Source organism: Staurois parvus, unplaced genomic scaffold (genome assembly GCF_062004578.1).
Source record: "Staurois parvus isolate SC_StPar_1 unplaced genomic scaffold, SC_StPar_1.0 ptg000154l, whole genome shotgun sequence".
In the NCBI taxonomy this organism is placed as follows: Eukaryota; Metazoa; Chordata; class Amphibia; order Anura; family Ranidae; genus Staurois; species Staurois parvus.
In genome coordinates, this window is record NW_028317950.1 from 16,894,270 (window position 1) to 16,912,799 (window position 18,530).

The 18,530-nt window shown below is 41.0% G+C and overlaps 1 protein-coding gene across 2 annotated transcripts in view; it reads right to left on the reverse strand.

Annotated features, from left to right (window-relative positions):
- Positions 1–18,530, reverse strand: part of CCDC180 (coiled-coil domain containing 180) — a 115,039-nt gene that overhangs the window by 7,182 nt on the left and 89,327 nt on the right. For both annotated transcript variants that reach the window (XM_089675121.1, XM_089675118.1), the window contains exons 27-31: positions 16,402–16,469; positions 14,012–14,129; positions 11,870–11,944; positions 11,697–11,763; positions 8,011–8,155 (exon numbers count right to left, since the gene is read on the reverse strand). In XM_089675121.1, coding sequence (XP_089531247.1) covers positions 8,011–8,155; positions 11,697–11,763; positions 11,870–11,944; positions 14,012–14,129; positions 16,402–16,469 — 473 coding nt within the window. The remainder of the gene's footprint in view (positions 1–8,010; positions 8,156–11,696; positions 11,764–11,869; positions 11,945–14,011; positions 14,130–16,401; positions 16,470–18,530) is intronic.

Sequence of the window (18,530 nt, forward strand, 5' to 3'; positions counted from 1 at the left end):
TGGCTGGCTAAATACTTTTTTGCCCCACTGTACTATCGCTGTTCTTTAGCTGGTCTAAAACCGCTTTTGACGTAAAGGGACGCTTTTTGGACGCCATGGACTTTTCTAAGTTTCCAGGCAGAAAGAACAGTCAAAATGCAGACGGGACAGGACAAAGCACTCGGGACAAAATGTATGTGAAATGCATTGAAACAGCAATGTTTTACTATGTAATAATAATTTTTTTAAAAATGACATTTTAAAAATTTCAACTTTGCCGCCGGTTCCGGCGCCCGTACGTCCCGACGTCACAGGGACCGGAACACGGAAGCCGGATGCCAGCCGGAGGAGATGGCCGGGGACACATTGTGGGAGGGAAGGACAAGGTAAGTGCTGCAAGGACTCCCTGAGCAACGCCGCATGGTAAGCCCGAGTGTAGCTCGGGGTTACCGCTTTTGGTACTGACATTTTACCCCGAGCTACACTTGGGAATACCGCTAAGGAGGTTAAACATGTTTACAAATAAATATCTGAAAAGTGTGGTGTGCATTTATATTCAGCCCCCTTTACTCTGATACCCCTAACTAAAATCTAGTGGAACCAATTGCCTTCAGAAGTCACCTAATTAGTAAATAGAGCCCACCTGTGTGTAATTTAATTTCAGTATAAATACAGCTGTTCTGTGAAGCCCTCAGGGGTTTGTTAGAGAACATTAGTGAACAAACAGCATCATGAAGGCCAAGGAACACACCAGACAGGTCAGGGATAAAGCCGTGGAGATGTTTAAAGCAGGGTTGGGTTATAAAAAAGTATCCCAACTTCTGAACATCTCACGGAGCACTGTTCAATCCATCATCCGAAAATGGAAAGGGTATGGCACAACTGCAAACCTACCGAGACATGGCCGTCCACCTAAATTGACAGGCCAGGTAAGGAGAGCATTAATCAGAGAAGCAGCCAAGAGGCCCATGGTAACTCTGGAGAATCTGTCCACAGGGCAACTATTAGTCGTGCACTCCACAAATCTGGCCTTTATGGAAGAGTGGCAAGAAGAAAGCCATAAGATGTCCCATTTGCAGTTTGCGAGAAGCCATGTGGGGGACACAGCAAACATGTGGAAGAAGGTGCTCTGGTCAGATGAGACCAAAATTTTACTTTTTTGGCTTAAAAACAAAACACTATGTGTGGCGGAAAACTAACACTGCACATCACCCTGAACACACCATCTCCACTGTGAAACATGGTGGTGGCAGCATCATGTTGTAGGGATGCTTTTCTTCAGTAGGGACAGGGAAGCTGGTCAGAGTTGATGGGAAGATGGATGGAGCCAAATACAGGGCAATCTTAGAAGAAAACCTGTTAGAGTCTGCAAAAGCCTTGAGAATGGGGTGGAGGTTCACCTTCCAGCAGCACTTTTTAAATAGCATTTTTTTTTTCTTCCTTTCCTTGTTTCCCTCACTCTAATTAAGGGGAGTGGTTAATTGGTCACAGGTGATACAGGTCCTATATAACGTGCTGTAGAGCTCACTCTGAGCTTGCTCATTTTTGAGCTTGCCTGTATTTTGCTTGCCGGACCTTTGACTAAGTGGAGTTAAAAAACCGGAGTTGAAAACAGAAGATTATAACAGGAGTCTACTAACCTGTAAGTGACAAGTGATCTTCCCTGTTAATATTTTAACTGGGATATGAGTGCTAGCAGGGTTGAAGGTTTTGTGCAGTGCACAGTGTGTCGCATGTATGCAGCAATGGAGCAACAGCTCCAGGAGTCTCGCGTTAGAGGTCTGTATCAGAAAGTTGCAACACTGGGCAGAGGTATCACCCATGAAAGGGGTCTTCTGCTCTCTGAGCAGGTAGCTAATGGGATTGATGTGGAGGGTGGAGGGGCTAATCAGGATTATCAGGTAGGAAGATGGGCTACTGTAACGAGAGGGAGTGGTAGGGGCTAACAGAAAAGGAAGGATGGCCCTGGATTTGAGAACCCAAACATATTTGCCAAGTTGGGTAAAGATGTGGGGGTGGCAAGCTCAGGGGTGGCAGCCCTGGATGTCACTGCTATCCCTAACAGCCGGGAGGGCAGACCATCTGGGAGGGGTGGTAAGGGTAGTGCAAGAAGGCCTAGACAGCTGGTTGTAGTAGGGGATTCTATGATCAGAAGGACTGATGGAATAATTTGTCGCCAGGATCACCTCAACCGAATGGTTTGCTGTCTCCCTGGTGCCAGGGTTCGGCATGTGGTGGACCAGATTGATATATTAATGGGAGGGGCTGGGCATGGCCCAGCTGTCTTGGTTGTTGGAACCAATGACAGAATACATGGAAGGTGGAGGCTCCTTAAGAATCAATTTAAAGAACTAGGCTGCAAGTTGAAGGGAAGGACCTCCAAGGTGATATTCTCTGAAATATTACCTGTGCCAATGCGCAACTCAGGAAAGACAGGGGGAGATAAGAGAACTCAATGCATGGCTGAAGACCTGGTGTAAGAGGGAAGGATTTGGGTTTCTAGAGCACTGGGCTGACTATTCATTGGGGTGTAACCTATATGCTAGAGATAGTCTGCACCTAAATGGAAGGGGGTCTGCTGTGCTGGGGGAGAGGTTTATGGGAAGGCTGGAGGAATATTTAAACTAGGATCGAGGGGGGAGGGAGAATTAGATTATAACGGGGTAGACAGATCAGACAGGGGTCAGTACTTATTGGTGGGTGGAATGGGGAAAGATGGGGGAAAGGCTATGGCAGATAATAAGAAGGTTCCCATGTTACAAACAACCAGTGGAACTGGTACCATTTGTATGAAAATAAAAAATATGCAAAATACATGTGAACAAGATGTTAATCAATTAAAGTGTTTGTTCACCAATGCCAGAAGTCTGCCAAGAAAAATAGGTGAGCTGTAAGCTTTGCTGCATGAAGAGAGCTATGATATAATTGGTATTGCTGAATCTTGGCTTCATTCGTCGCATGACTGGGCCATTAATATTCCTGGCTATGTTCTCTTTCAAAGAGACAGAGTAAACAGGAAAGGTGGTTGTGTATGTTTCTATGTTAGAAGTGATCTCAAAGCGAGTGTGAAAGAGGACCTAGTTGATGGAGAGTGTGATGAGGCTGAAGTATTATGGGTGGAACTGCACATGGGGGTGCGTACTACAAAGGTAATCATTGGAGTTTGTTATAGGCCTCCCAGTGTTAATGAGGAGGTGGAAACTCAGCTCCTTGCACAGATCGAAAGGGCTGCAAGGGCTGGGACAGTGATAATAATGGGGGATTTTAACTACCTGGAAAATGACTGGAATAATGGTACTGCAGGAACAGTTAAAGGGCAAAAATGTTTAAACCTACTATAGGACAATTTTATGGTACAGTTCATAGAGGCCCCTACTAGGAATGATACTCTGCTGGACCTGGTAATCTCAAACCATGCAGAGCTTATTACGAATGTCCATATAAAAACATCTGGGTAGCAGTGACCGTAACATGATTTCATTTATTGTTAGCTGTAAACAGCAAGCACATACGGGAAAAATAAAAACGCTCAATTTCAAGAGAGGTAATTTTCCAAGGCTGAGAGCTGCTCTCCAAGACTTAGACTAGGGAGGGAATATTGGCATTGATGAACACAACACAGAAATGGGAGTTCTTCAAAAAGACTGTATGTGAACACACTGCAAAATATATTCCCATGGGCAACAAGTTAAAAAGGCTAAAAGTCAAACCTATGTGGCTTATGGCCAAAGTTAAAAAGGCTATAGATAATAAGAAAAGAGCTTTTATTCAATATAAAAATGAAGGAACGCTATCGTCGTTTAAATATTACAAAGAATATAACAGAATATGCAAAAAGGAAATAAAGGCTGCAAAAACTGAAAACGAACGACAGATTGCAAAAGATAGCAGGACCAACCCCAAAAAATTCTTCAAATATATTAATAGTAAAAAGGTTCGATCTGAGCATGTAGGTCCTTTACAAAGTAATCTAGTGTGGGTGACTGGGGACAAAGAGAAGGCAAATTTATTTAATACCTTCTTCAGCTCTGTATATACAAAGGAGCACGGGGGAGCTCTTGTCCATAATGGGCATGGTATTCACACAGCTCCAGATGATTCACATTGGCTCACAATGGATATGATCCAAAAATATTTAGACAGAATAAAGGTGAATAAAGCACCTGGACCGGATGGTATACACCCACGGGTCCTTAAAGAATTGAGCTCTGTCATTTCAAAGCCATTGTTTCTAATTTTTAGGGACTCTAATGACTGGCATAGTACCACTGGATTGGCGCAAGGCCAATGTGGTGCCAGTATTTAAAAAGGGGTCAAAATCTTTACCAAGTAATTACAGACCTTTTAGTTTAACTTCTATAGTTGGGAAGATACTGGAGAGTTCTTGCTGGAAAAAAATATTTTAAGCAACTCACAGCATGGATTCATGAAAGACAGAAGTTGTCAAACAAATCTGATTTCTTTTTATAAGGGGGTGAGCAAAACCTTAGACAGAGGGGTGGCTGTGGACATGGTATATTTGGAAAGAGGGGTGGCGGTGGATGTGGTATACTTGGATTTTGCAAAAGTGTTTGACACAGTTCCCCACACACGGCTAATGCGTAAGGTAAAATCTATGGGCTTGTAAAAATCTGTATGTAGATAGAAAACTGGCTAAAAGATCGTATTCAGAGAGTAGTGGTTGATGATTCATACCAAATGGTCTGGGGTCATCAGTGGTGTACCCCAGGGTTCAGTGTTGGGACCCTTACTTTTTAATATATTTATAAATGATATAGGGTCTGAGATTAAAAATCCCATTTCAGTCTTTGCAGATGACACCAAGCTGTGCAGTGGAATAATGTCCTTACAGGATGTCTCCAATTTACAAGCCGACCTCAATGCACTGTTTAATTGGGCAACTATGTGACAAATGAGATTTAATGTTGATAAATGTAAGGTTATGCACTTGGGGGCTAAGAATATGCATGCATCATACATACTAGGGGGGTACAACTGGGGGAATCAATGGTGGAGAATGATCTGGGGGGTTCTGGTAGATCACAAGCTTAATAAAGGCATGCAATGCCAAGCTGCGGTTTCTAAAGCGAGCAAAATCCTCTCTTGTATTAAAAGAGGTATAGACTCCAGAGAGAGATATCATTATACCCGGTACAAATCATTGGTAACACCTCATCTGGAATATGCAGTTCAGTTTTGGGTAACAATTCACAAAAAGAACATTGTGGAACTGGAGAAAGTACAGAGTAGGGCAACCAAACTGATACGATGTAACTATGTATCAATGGCCTTAAACATACAGCCAGAGCTACAATGGAAAGGTTAGGATCAAAGCATATTCATGTGTTAGAATGGCCCAGTCAAAGCCCAGACCTAATCCAATTGAGAATCTGTGGCAAGACTTGAAAATTGCTGTTCACAGACATTCTCCATCCAATCTGACAAAGCTTGAGCTATTTTGCACTCTCTAGATGTGCAAAGCTGGTAGAGACATTCCCAGAAAGACTTGCAGCTGTGATTGCAGCGAAAGGTGGTTATACAATGTATTGACTCAGGTGGGCTGAATACAAATGTACGCCACACTTTTCACATATTTATTTATCAAAAATTTTGAAAACCATTTATCATTTTCCTTCCACTTCACAATTATGTGCCACTTTGTGTTGGTCTGTCACATAAAATTCCAATAAAATAAATTTACGTTTTTGGCTGTAACTTGACAAAATGTGGAAAATTTCTAGGGGTATGAATACTTTTAAAAGGCACTGTATCAAGGGGTACAACAAGGCCTGCTCCCAGGTCATCAATCAGGTTGTAACATCAGTGAAATGATACAAGGGTCAAATTAATGGATGGATAATCTTCATGATATATCATATAAAGGACACCATTTATTGTGAATGCAAAACATGACCACCAAAATTTAAAGCAGATCTAGAGTACTAAAATGATTATTATTTTACATGATTTATAAAGCGCCAACAGTTTGCGCAGCACTTTACAATATAAAGGGAGGCAGTACAGTTACAATAAAATAAATTACAAAAGGGTTAAGAGGGCCTTGCTCATAATAGCTTACAATCTAATAAGGAGGGGTATGTGGTACAAATGGCAATAACTGTTCGGGATTAGCTGATGGAAAAATTAAAAGTTAAGTTGTTAGGTGGAGGTGGGATAGGCTTCCTTGAAGAAATGAGTTTTTAGGAATCACCGAAAGGTTTCCAGAGTAGGAGATAGCCAGACAGATTGGGGTAGACAGTTTCAGAGGATGGGAGGAGGTTTTGGGAGGAGCAGAAAGGACAGTTTGGGTAATATTTGCAGACAAGATTGATGATGTAGCTCGGGGCAGAGTTGTGAATGCCTTTGTATGTTATTGTTAGTATTTTGAATTTAATTTGCTGGGCAATCAAAAACCAGTGGCGGGAATGGCAGAGAGGGCTGGCAGATACTGAGGGGTTGGTAAGGTACAGTCTGGCAGCAGAATTCATGATAGAGTAAAGGGGATATCGAGTAAGCTTTTTCATGTTACTGCATTCCAAAGGTTGTTTCAATCTTTTTTTAATATGCAGCATTTGTTATAATTACACCTGATGATCCTGCCATGAAGGTTCTTGTTTTGGCAATTCCTGTTATGGGTTGACAAATGTCTTCTAATGATGCTGCTGCATTGTCACCCTATCATTTACACCCCAGGTGGACAAAATAGGCAGCTATATGGACACACACTACAGAGGCATGGTCCATCATGCTTTCAGACCTGTTTTCAAGTTCACCTATGCTTTGCCCATGCAGGGAAAAGCAATGGAATCACTTTTATGAAAACCCAGTTACATGCTTATTCTTACTTCGCTTTGCAATCCTGAAGGAATAAAGCCACAAGGAAGCAAAGTCGAATGCCTGGTACGGACTCATCCCCTATCTTCCATATGATAGGGCTTTTTTTAACAGAGATAAGTGATGGTGTTTGGCTGCAAAGGCCCCATGTACACGGGACACTTCTGAACGATGGAAACTGACTGTTAGAAAACGTAGGTTAAAAAAAAGTCTGCTTAGCTGCGTTTGCATAACGTGTTTATGCGCGTTTGTGTTTACAAGCGTTTTTTTAAAGATAAGCACAGGAGAACCTCCCAAATGCCCAGAATGCACTGAAAAGTGGTAAATTATTAACTATTTCAGACTGTTTCAGAGAAACACAGAGAGTAGAAGCAGAGACAGCAGTATGTGTTGAAATTAGCTTAGGTGTGAGTTGCTCATTAACATTTCTTTTGTTTCCAAGGGTGGGAAGGTGTCTGCTGAAGTGAGTCATTAAACCACCTGGCAGGGGGTCTTCATGAGGAATTTGAGGTGTGAGTGGTCATTAACATATCTTAGGGTTTCCAAGGGTGGGAGAGGTCTGAGATGTGAACTGGTCATTACCATGTGTTACAAGCTTGGTAGGAACATCCTGTTTCCAGTGTTCTGTCCATCTGAGTACCTTGAAAACGTTTTGCATGCATTTTTCATGATGAAAAAAGACTCTGGACAGCATCGGGAACTGGAAGAGTTAAAAAAAAGTTTCAAACGCAAACACTAATAAACACGATTTGCCGCGTTTACAAGCATTTTAAGTTTGAAACGTTGATAAAATCGACTACTGAATGCAAGTTTTCTGCGTTCAAAAAAACGACTGTAAACTCAAATGCCTGTAAACGACTGTAAACAAAGATGTGTACATGGACACATAGGAAAACATTAGGGAGAGTTCAGGGGCTGCTGAAAAAAATGCTTTACAGCTCCTAAACGTGAGTTTATCAGCTGCAGTGTACATGAGCCCTTAGGCAGGTAGCAATGTTACATCTAGAACCCTCAGCTCTGTGTAAGTTCCAAATCCAGACTTAGAGCTGACATAGGGTTTCCTCTCAGAGGTAGAATGGAGCATGAAAAGAAGGTAAGTATGTTCAATGAACAGGCTGCATTGCCCTGCATTGGGTAAAGCACAGGTTCACTATATGGCTGGTGTACAGTTAAAAATAATCTCAAAAGCCATTTTACCCAGCAAGCAGTTGTTGTGATAATCCAGGGCCTGCTTCTCATAAGTCTGAAGTTTCAGCACCAACATGTCCGCACAGTCCTCAAATGTTTCCTGTAGTAAGTCTGGGCGTCCTACTGGACGACGGTCCTTCTTTTTATAAAATTCCTAAAAGACATAGAATACAAACAGAACATAGCACAAATCCTGGAATTGGCAGCGTGATATTGTGATTACAACATTGAAAGGATCGGAAGACAGAAGGTGGAAACACAGCACACCAGAATCCAGCCACTATATACTGTATATGGTTTCATATAAATGTAAATATGGTGTCATCTATCACTAAACTAAAATAACCCTTCACATATTAGAAAAATCACTCTCACCCTTGAAAGTGCAAATTTTACGAAAGGGAAGTGAAGTCGGAGGCACAGAAAAAGAACCGGAAGTGGCGTGTCGGCCATTTTGAGTATTGGCAAAACCGCATAGCAAGTGAGGATGGGAATAGGTGATTTCTCTTATCTTAATGTAAGCAGATCTACTAAATTTATTGTCTTTTAAAAACGGTATCACACTATATATATATATTTATACATTCATTATAGGAGTACCCTGGAGGTTTGGGAATGTTCGTCTAAACCATGGGAATGGTCAGGAGGATATGGTGGATGACATCCTAAGAGGCATACTTCAGGAGTGGAGGAAAGGAGTGAATGTATGCTGATTCCTACTATATGTTTAAGGCGTTTTTCCTTTTTGTATTCTGGTAAGAGTATATATGCTTTTCCACGATAGAAGTTTACACTGTTTTGTTCACTTGTTTTTTGTTGTATTCACAGAGTGACACACTAATTTTCACTTTGCACAGTGTTCACTATTTTGGCACTATTTTGAAGTTTTGCACATTTTTTGTGGAAGTTATGATATATATATTTTGGTGATTTAAGGTAATACACTATGTAGTGTTTCCTTTCTTTTGAGGTACTTTCTGTCCTTTACGAGCCAGTGGAAGGGCTCAGCACCAAAGAAAGTGGCAAGCTGGATTTTGGACACTTAATTTGTTGAAGTGACTTTATTCATTTATTTTAAAATATTTTTTTTTTTGAGTGACTTTACACAATATTTTTGGGGATAACGTTTTATTCCATATTTTGATTATTGGACTGCTTATTGTGTTTATGTTTGGGATTTGAGTTTAGCACCTGGAATTATAGTGTGTATGGTTTCAGCCTGAACTCCTTCTGGTTGTGCTCCTCTGACGTGTTTCGCCCCGCCCCGGAGGCTTAGCCATAGAAGGATGAAACATGTGAGAGGGGCATTGCTAGGAGGAGTTCAGGCTGAAACCGTATCTTTACATCTCTATATAGTGGCAGGATTCCTATGTGTGGTGTTTCCACCATCTGTCTTCCAATCTGTTTCAGCTAGCTCTGATAAGCTTGTTTGAACATCAGCACCCGATCTGTGCTTTGGACTGCGGGGGGAAGTTTTGAGCAGCGCTCCAAGTACTTGTATTTGGGTTACAACATTAAATGGTTATTCTTTCAGTTAACCTCATCTAAATGTTAATGGAAGTTTAACACTGTGAAACATGACTGTGGTCATTGAGTCAGAGGGAGAGATTAAAGTGGAACTTTAGTCAAAGCTTGATCACTTCAGGCTGGCGCCTTTTGCAGGTATAGCGATGTAAACATTAAAAATAAGTGCTGTTTAACATTCAGTAATACACTGTCTCACCCTGCACTGCACATGCTCAGTTGCTCTCTATTTTTAGGTATTTTTAGGCACTGACAGCCTTATCTGCTGACAGCCTTAAAGTGGAATTAAAGCCTCCTATCCTTTAGAGCCAAGAAAGCTGCTTCTGTTTGATCTGCAAGTGCTATGGTGCTGCCCATGTGATCAGATATGACACCAGCCATTTGATGGTTTGACAGTTTGGTTGAAGACACAAGCAAATGTGACACTTAGCAATCCTGGCATTTCAGGAATGTAACTGTTTTTGAAACTGTTAAATCGATGGGTTTAGTTCTGCTTTATGATTTACTCTGGGCAGCATCTAGCAAGAAGAAACAGGAGAAATGCTGGAGGCAATTTACAGCACACACTTATTTTGGTAGCATAATTATTAATGTGGAATGTATGTGCCTTGCTAAAGAACAAATTTTTTTATCAGGCTGTTATGGGTAAAGTTCTGCTTTAACAAAAGGTTGTGTCTGTACATAAATATGCACATGTGAAATAAATATGTGTGAATCTGACTGTTTGCATTTGCTCAATAACTTTGCAGAAGATAAAAAGTAAAAATAAAAAAAAAACAACAGCATGAAAAAAGTGACTCTGTCAATCTTTTCCACATATTTGCAATAAGGGGGTTCAAGCCTCACATACATTAATATTGGTATAATAGCAGGCAAAACATCTGCTGCCACTTAAAAGTAGACATTCTACTGTATGTGTTAAAAGATAACTCTGGGCAGGATATGCAATTCAAATAAATGCACATAATGATAGATTGTGTGCACTTGACCTAAAGATCCTAACATTGTTTTAAAGGTTAAAAAAAAACCTGTAAAAAAAAAAAAAGGGACATTTAACACTCACCAGTCTGCCGCACGTTCCTCAAATGCTTGTTGTGGTTAATTCCCCTTGCCCCTATGGTACTACTATGAGAGGAAACACAGTGCTCAGGGGGAGATCAGGCATCCAATACACCTGGAACTGTGTTGCATGCAAAATATTTTCCTACAGCAGTAGCTCATGAATACAGCAAAGATCAGTGGCATGGGCAGCGGGAGAGGGTAGTATTTACTGTATTTATTGTGATCTGCATTAGCAAAGAATGAAGATTTGGTCCCCAAATGCCAATTTGGCCTCTGACAAGTATAACAATGACTGGCTGCACTCCCCCTTTATGACCAATAAATGTATGGAATATTATGTTCTCACTTTGGAGTTGTTAATAACAAATAGCTTAGACAGTATGACATTGGATCTCAGGAGGAAATTTGTGTGTCCACTAAATATGACACTCTTTGTTGTGATGGGCAAGGTGTTTGTAGTTTCTTGGTGTACTTGGTAGAACACATGCTCACCTTTACTGAGTTCTCTTGATGCCCCATTCAGCTTCCATTAGAGAAGAAAATACCTGCAACCTCTAAATATGGAGGACACTGTAGGGGAGATTTACTAAAACTGGTGCATTCAGAATCTGGTGAAGCTGTGCATGGTAACCAATCAGCTTCTAACTACAGCTTGTTCGGTTAAGATGTGGCAATATAAGCGGATTGGTTTCTATGCAGAGCTGCACCAGATTTGCACTCTCCAGTTTTAGTAAATAAACCCTTGTGACTCCTTGTGACAGTGCTGAGCCAATCACCAAGCATCAGCGATGTCACATGAACTTCTATTTCTCCCATTGTTTGAAGACCGTGTCAGAGGAGCACAGGAAAGGTAATTTATATGTTGTTGGTGGGTAGGGGAAAAGTGAACCTTTTTCTTTATCCTGCATGGGAAAAGCAAAGGTTCACTTTCATGCCACCCAACCTTCCATCTTCCATCTGTACCAAAGTGCATGGTCACCTCCTACACCAAAAGCCTTTTGCACTGAAGACAGACCCTGCACCAACAACGACAAGTACCCAATGATGAACGCTGAGATTAACCAATCTGATATTGATCTATGTGTGCCTATGAAAAATATGAAATTTACCTCGGCCATGTACAGCAGATTATTGTTGCTCTCCCACAGAAGTGACAACAGGATGCCTTTAAAATTACTAGAGAATAAAATCAGAAAAATAAGGTGCTAATTATCTCTATTTTTAAATGACACTTGCAGATGCAGACAGTACATATTCCAGTAATACATTTGCTGTAACTTACTCAGACTCCTCTTTCTTCTCCCCAAACACCTGGTATTTCTTGTCAAACCGAGAGGGTTTAACCAGCTTTCGGACACTGAGAAAGAACAAAGAATATCAGAGGGGCCAGCTTCCTGAGGCCATGTTGGCTCATTGAATAAAGGACTGTAAAGGGCAAAAACCAATACTGACTGATCAGATTAAAGTTTACTTCTGTTAGGTCAGGAATGACCAATTCTGCACATCAGATCTGTATATTGATTTTAGTTTTGTTGAATTTCATTTTTAGGTAAAGTGTACGCATAGCCAAAACGTTTTCATATTAGTTTTAGATTAGATTTAGAATAGGGAAGGGTTACTCTCTGACAAGCAATAGAGAAAGGAGGGCGCCAGGTCAAGGATCGCAGTTCATTCTGATGGATGGAACAGTGACAGCAGCACAACCATGGAGGGAACCGCTCATGAACTTGGCGGCGTTAGTTCAAAAATCCCACCAGGCAGCGGAGAGGTTGACAGGTACTGTGACAGGTGCCGTGAATAGCGAGTGGGCGGGGCTGTAACGTGTTTCAGAAGCTCCGCCTGAAACGCTTGACAAAAGAGGTGGAGCTTCTGAAACGCTTTGCAGCTCCGCCCATCCGCCATTAACTGAACTTGTCACAGTACCTGTCAACCTCTCCACTGCCTGGAGAGGTTTTTGAACTATCTCCGCCGAATCCACAAGCAGCTCCCTCCATGGTTTTGCTGCTGTCACTTATCCATCCATCAGAGTGAACTGCGATCTTGCTCCTATGTTTGACTTCTCATTCCACATGCCGACTGAAGAAGTTACAGATGTAAGTCTTCTGTAATAAAGTTTACACATGTTTTTTATTCACCTTGACCTGGCACCCTCCTTTCTATTCTGCTTGTCTTCAGGGGATCCCCCATATCCTTGATGAGGAGCTGACAGTTCCATCCTAGATGCCTTGCCTCTCTGGTCCATTCCGTCCTTATTCTGCTTAGCCCCAGGACGCATTGACTGCTTCCACAACTGTCACCACATCTTTTGCACAGGATCCTCACCATCCCTGACGAGGATCTGCCAGTTCCATTCCATGTGCCCTGGTTCCTTGGTCTGCATCCTCCTCCATTGGCCCATCTCATGGACATATTGACTCTGTGACCTACCATCACCACATCCTTTGTACAGTCATTCCTAACCTTTTCCTTTATTTTTGCCTACTGTTACCATCCTATTCTATATTGTGTGAGCGCTGAATTTTTGTTCATTGTATTGATGATCATTGAATCTACCGAAGGGTTACTCTCTGCTTGTGTACCATGAGGAAGATTACCCTTCCTTTTTCTTGGCAATGTAACAGAAAGAGAGAGTAACCTCTGTCATCTCTGCACTCTGTTAAAGCCAGAGCTGCTGGAGATTGATAGCTCTGAACCTGGAAGTGCTCACAGCTGAGTACTTTTAGGTTCGCTCTTCACAGGGTAGATCAGCAAAAGGTTGTTCACTGATCTCTCACTGCTCTCCATCCTAACACCTGCCATAGAAGCCCCAGGCATCCAGGAGGGAAAGGTAAGCCCAGGACACAAGGCAGAAGAAAGGATGGGGGTCAGACAAGGGGAGGAGAAGTGGCAAATTACTGTACATGTAGAAGTGCTCAGGCAACTTTATTTCTACAAGATAGCCAACAGCTCATTTTAAAAAGAACATAATTATTATGACAGCAAGAGGAAAGGCTTAATTTTGTAGTTTCCGCCACTTTGTGTCTCACTGGGAAAAAAAAGTGAATCTAAGCAGCTGGGGTACAGACAGGGGTTCTAACCCTTACACACACTATTCTAGAAAATAAAAAAATGCCTATGCATACACGTTAACCTGACAAACCAAAAACAACAGTGCATGCTGCCACTGGATGTTATTTGCAAAAAGTGAGCAAAATTACCTATCAAATATCTCAGTGAATTTTTGAAATGGCATATTATATATGCTATTATTGACATATTGTGATATTATTCTATACAATTGCTTCTGCGGTTCCTAACAAGAGACCTACTAAAAGAACCACGTGTACACTGTTTTGAACCCTTTACTCAGACAGTAATCTGATTCACGTGAAATATGTGAGTGTGAACAACATGGATCAAGTTACAAAATAGAATATATTTGTACCTCTGAGATGAAAATTTTGGATTTTCTCCATTTCCAGTACCAGACTTCTTCTTGGTTATGCTCCCACTGCTTGGTCGTGATGGCGGACGTGGTGCCAAGGACTGACCTTGACGAAACACTATAATATAATTAAAAAAATACTAATCAGCAAGTGCTTCTATATAATTTAAATATATCATTAATAAAGTGTGAATGGGGCCGCACTGCAACTGTGTGCACTGCACACAGTTGTAGCGCAATGGTGCAAGCTTTTCGGGGTTAAGACATAACACCTCCTCACTGTCATATGTCCCCTAAAGAGCAATCAACCAGGGATCACTCTTCAGAGCACCAACACATTATTTAAGTAAAAACTATTTTCATTTGTAAAAAGTTTGCAATGCTTTGCAGCATAGTCTGAATTTTAGTGTAATTTTAAACATGATGAATTACAGCATACAGTTTATACTTTTTATCTACAGCTGCACTATTTGTTTTTTTAACTAACAGGTAAAAAGACAATATCCATGTTTGTAGTTTTGATAAAGAGGTAATATTTGAGCGCTATCCAAAACTCTATAAAAGATAGCAACTAGAACACCAAAAAGGTAACAAAGAATGAACCTTCCAACAGAGTACATACATATTGGGTGCAGCGCTAAAATAACATAAATAAAAACAGCATATTATAGCATAAAATAAAGTGCAAATATCAGATCACACTGAGGTGAACTTGAGTGAATAAAAGTCCCAAGATAAATGAGGGCTCAACGTGGGGATCCGGTAGATCCTAATAAGTGCGTGGGGCGGGGTTCCAGTGTACCACACGGTGAATCTAGGGTAAAAAATGCGCACTCACCAGAAGTGAGGCTCGGAGGTCAGCTTAGAGGGATCAGGTGTTGGCTGGGATGGGAGAGAATACCAGAACAGGCACTATTACTAGTCCCCATTTGCAGAACCTGTTCAAAAGGGACCCCAGATGGTGACACGTTTGAGACATGTTTGAGACTCTTGGAGTACCTACCCTGAGTTACGATTGGAAGGTGTATGACCCTGACCTTACCTTGGCAGTAGATGACCGCTACCTGATGTAACAGGATAAATTTCACATGCATACTTTTGACGCACTTCTGGTGAGTGCGCATTTTTTACCCTAGATTCACCGTGTGGTACACTGGAACCCTGCCCCACGCACTTATTAGGATCTACCGAATCCCCACGTTGGGCCCTCATTTATCTTGGGACTTTTATTCACTCAAGTTCACCTCAGTGTGATCTGATATTTGCACTTTATTTTATGCTATAATATGCTGTTTTTATTTATGTTATTTTAGCGCTGCACCTTATATGTATGTACGTTTGTAGTTTTGTTACTATTTTTGTCTAAGGAATGCATAAAAAATCTTTTTTGCAAAAAAAAATATCATATATATATATATATATATACACACACACAGTACATATACACACACACATACTGTATATATTACTTTATTCTTTTTTTAAGTGTTGATAAAATTATTGCTCAATAAACATCGACAGCAGAAATGTTAAAGTTACTCTGGTGCATAGTGGGTGTAGAGTTGTGAGAGCTGAAGTGGCTAAATTTACCATCGATACTTTAAATATCACTACCTCAGAAACATTGTCGGAGGCTGGGATGTAAATCTGACTTACCTGGTCTATCCTCCTGCAACAAACTATGGTGTCCGCTTATGAACCAGCGGTAAATGATCGCTGCTCAGTTCTCCGGCATTCTCGGAGAACACAGTTCTCCTGTGAATGCCTTTTATGAAGCGGTGTAGATCAGTTCTCCGAACGAAGGGAGAACGATCTACAAACGCTGGAAAATGTCTGCTTTTACTATAATCTTGCAAGATTACAGTAAAAGATCAGTGTATTAAGCAGAGGTAAATTACTGCTGCTTAGTTTGCGGTTCCTCCGATTCTCCAGCTGTGGGCTGGAGAATCTGGAGGGAGAACACAGATCTCCAGTAAAGGGCTGAACATGTTCTCCGCTGATCTCCTGAGTGTCATAAACTGTGAATGACCAGAGAATAGCTGCGATCCTCTGAATCGCAGCTATTCTCTGTGTCATAAACGGACACCTTAATACGGTATTTGCCAATTTGCTTAGTGCAGAGAATTCATGAAACTGAACAGTAGATGGCAGCATAGGTCTGCATTATATTTTGCACATTCATAAGTGCCCTCGCTAACCTCATGATTGATTCTCCACTCTGGTCCCCAATAGCTGCTCACAGCTTATTTTCTAGTGTTCCAAGTGGAAGCACATCTTTGCTTGTAAGTAATAGGTTTTAAAATCTACATATTAGTTCACATTTGACTGCAAAATATACCTTGTTAGCAGCCACTGAGAATTGGCACTGATAAACACTGATCCTAGTTTACCTGCAAGACTGGACTGTCGGTTCCCATCATTATGTTCCTGTTGGGACTCTCCATTGATTTGCTGTGTTCTGGAAGAAAGTGGAAGAAAGTGATAACATGCACTGAATTATTTTTCTGCCTTTTTTTCAATGTGATCTTTAAAAAATGTTAAACTTTCCATAGATTTACAGTAGGCACTATTCATTGATTTACAGCCTTTATTAACTATCATAGAAATGTCAGGTGTGTGTAAAGACAGAGCCCTTTTGTGGACTGAGCTATTGGCGACATACTGATTTCTTAGGGGAAGTAAAGAGAAAAATTATTTTTGGTTTGGATTTTTTAGGCACTTAATACTACCCACAAGTTAAAATTACAACATTGATTTTTTAGATCATACCAAAAAGCAATACAAACAACAATAGAAACAATCAGCTGATTGATGATCCAGCAGTACAAAAGGACCACCCTAACTGATTTCATATCAGCTGTTATATATGCCTCAATGTTGTGAATATGCCCCAACGCATTTTGATTTCAAACAAATCTTCATCAGGTGGAAAAAAGAAGAAAAGAATGGTGGTCAATATAGAGTTTGAAACATCATCAGCAACTTTAAGATAAAATATGTCCTTGGATCACACCCCTTACACTGTATGGCCAGGGGAGCTCAAAGTGCGCGAAAGAAATCCCCAAAGGAATTATAGTCATGATCCAATCATGTGGGAAAAGGAGTGAACTGGCTCGACCAGGCATGCCCAAAAAGAGAGGATCCATACTGAATTCAAACAACCAAAAACTTTTCACCTGTCGTCCAATAATAAATGAGGACGGGGGGGGGGGGGGGGTTCCTGCTCAGCTTGTTTAAACCAAAAGGTGAAGTGCAATACAAAGGACCTAATCAAAAGTTTCTTCACACCTTCTACATTCTCCAAAGAGATGCGGTCCAGGCAGGCTGGATCATGTACATGTACTTCATGGATCACGTACATGTACATGTGCATGCACGCACCCACTGCTAAAACGTATTGTCATTGGCTACAGAGGGATTTTGTCAGCAGGTCTCGGCCAATATCTTATTGCTTACAAACACACAGGGCTCTGTACACAGCAGGGAGAAAAAACAGCCAGATCTATAAATAAGACAGCACACATTACACTGGTTAGGCACACAGTTAACCCTTTGAATGCTCCTTGATGTTACCCCTTCCCAGCCAGTGTCATTAGTACAGTGTACAATGTACGGTATTAGCACTGATCACTGAACATTGATCACCGTATTAGTGTCACTATTGATGTCAGTGTATCTCCCAGCCAGCGTCAGATTGCCTGCCGCACTATCACAGTCCCACTATACACCGCCATTCCCAGTATAGTGTAATAACTACGTAAATACTATTGCTTGTAGACAATATAACTTTTTTACTAAAGGCATGTAGCATTATGGCTTAAATTTTTTAAGAAATTTGATGTTATTGAATATGTGTTCTAACAGAAAGTAGAAAATACCGTATTTTTACTTTTGTATAGTAAAAAATAAAAGACCCAGTGGTGATCAAATACCACCAAAAGAAAGCTTTATATGTATGAAAAAATGATATACATTTCATTTGGGTGCAGTGTTGCATGACCAAGCAATCGCCAGTTAAAGTAGCGCAGTGCTGAAAAGCAAAGAATGGCCTGGTCATGACAGATGTAAAACAATTTGGCTATGGGCAGTGAAAGGGGAATACTGTGTTATATGCTCACCACCGACAGCCCATAACTGCCTAACACACTTTCCGGAAGGTAGGCATAAGAGGGCAGGATTCTGTGGTAATTGCCATTCATACATAGCAGACCCGCATTAACATGGGTAAAATCTGACATAATTTCTGTGGTCTCAAGTACTACAGAGAGTTGACTAAACAACTCAGTTCCCGACAAGAATTGACTACGGGGCAGCGCAAAAAGGCATAGTTATGCCTTAAGAGAAAGTGGAAATGAAAACTGAATTTGTTATCTCATCCAGGCTAGCAACACTGGAGCACTATGATTACCAGGACAGAATGACGGAGGTAATTACACAGCCTTAATTCATTTTATCTCCAAAGATTGAGTTCCACTTTAAAGCAGAACATATAGGAACAGTCAAATCACCCATTCTCATA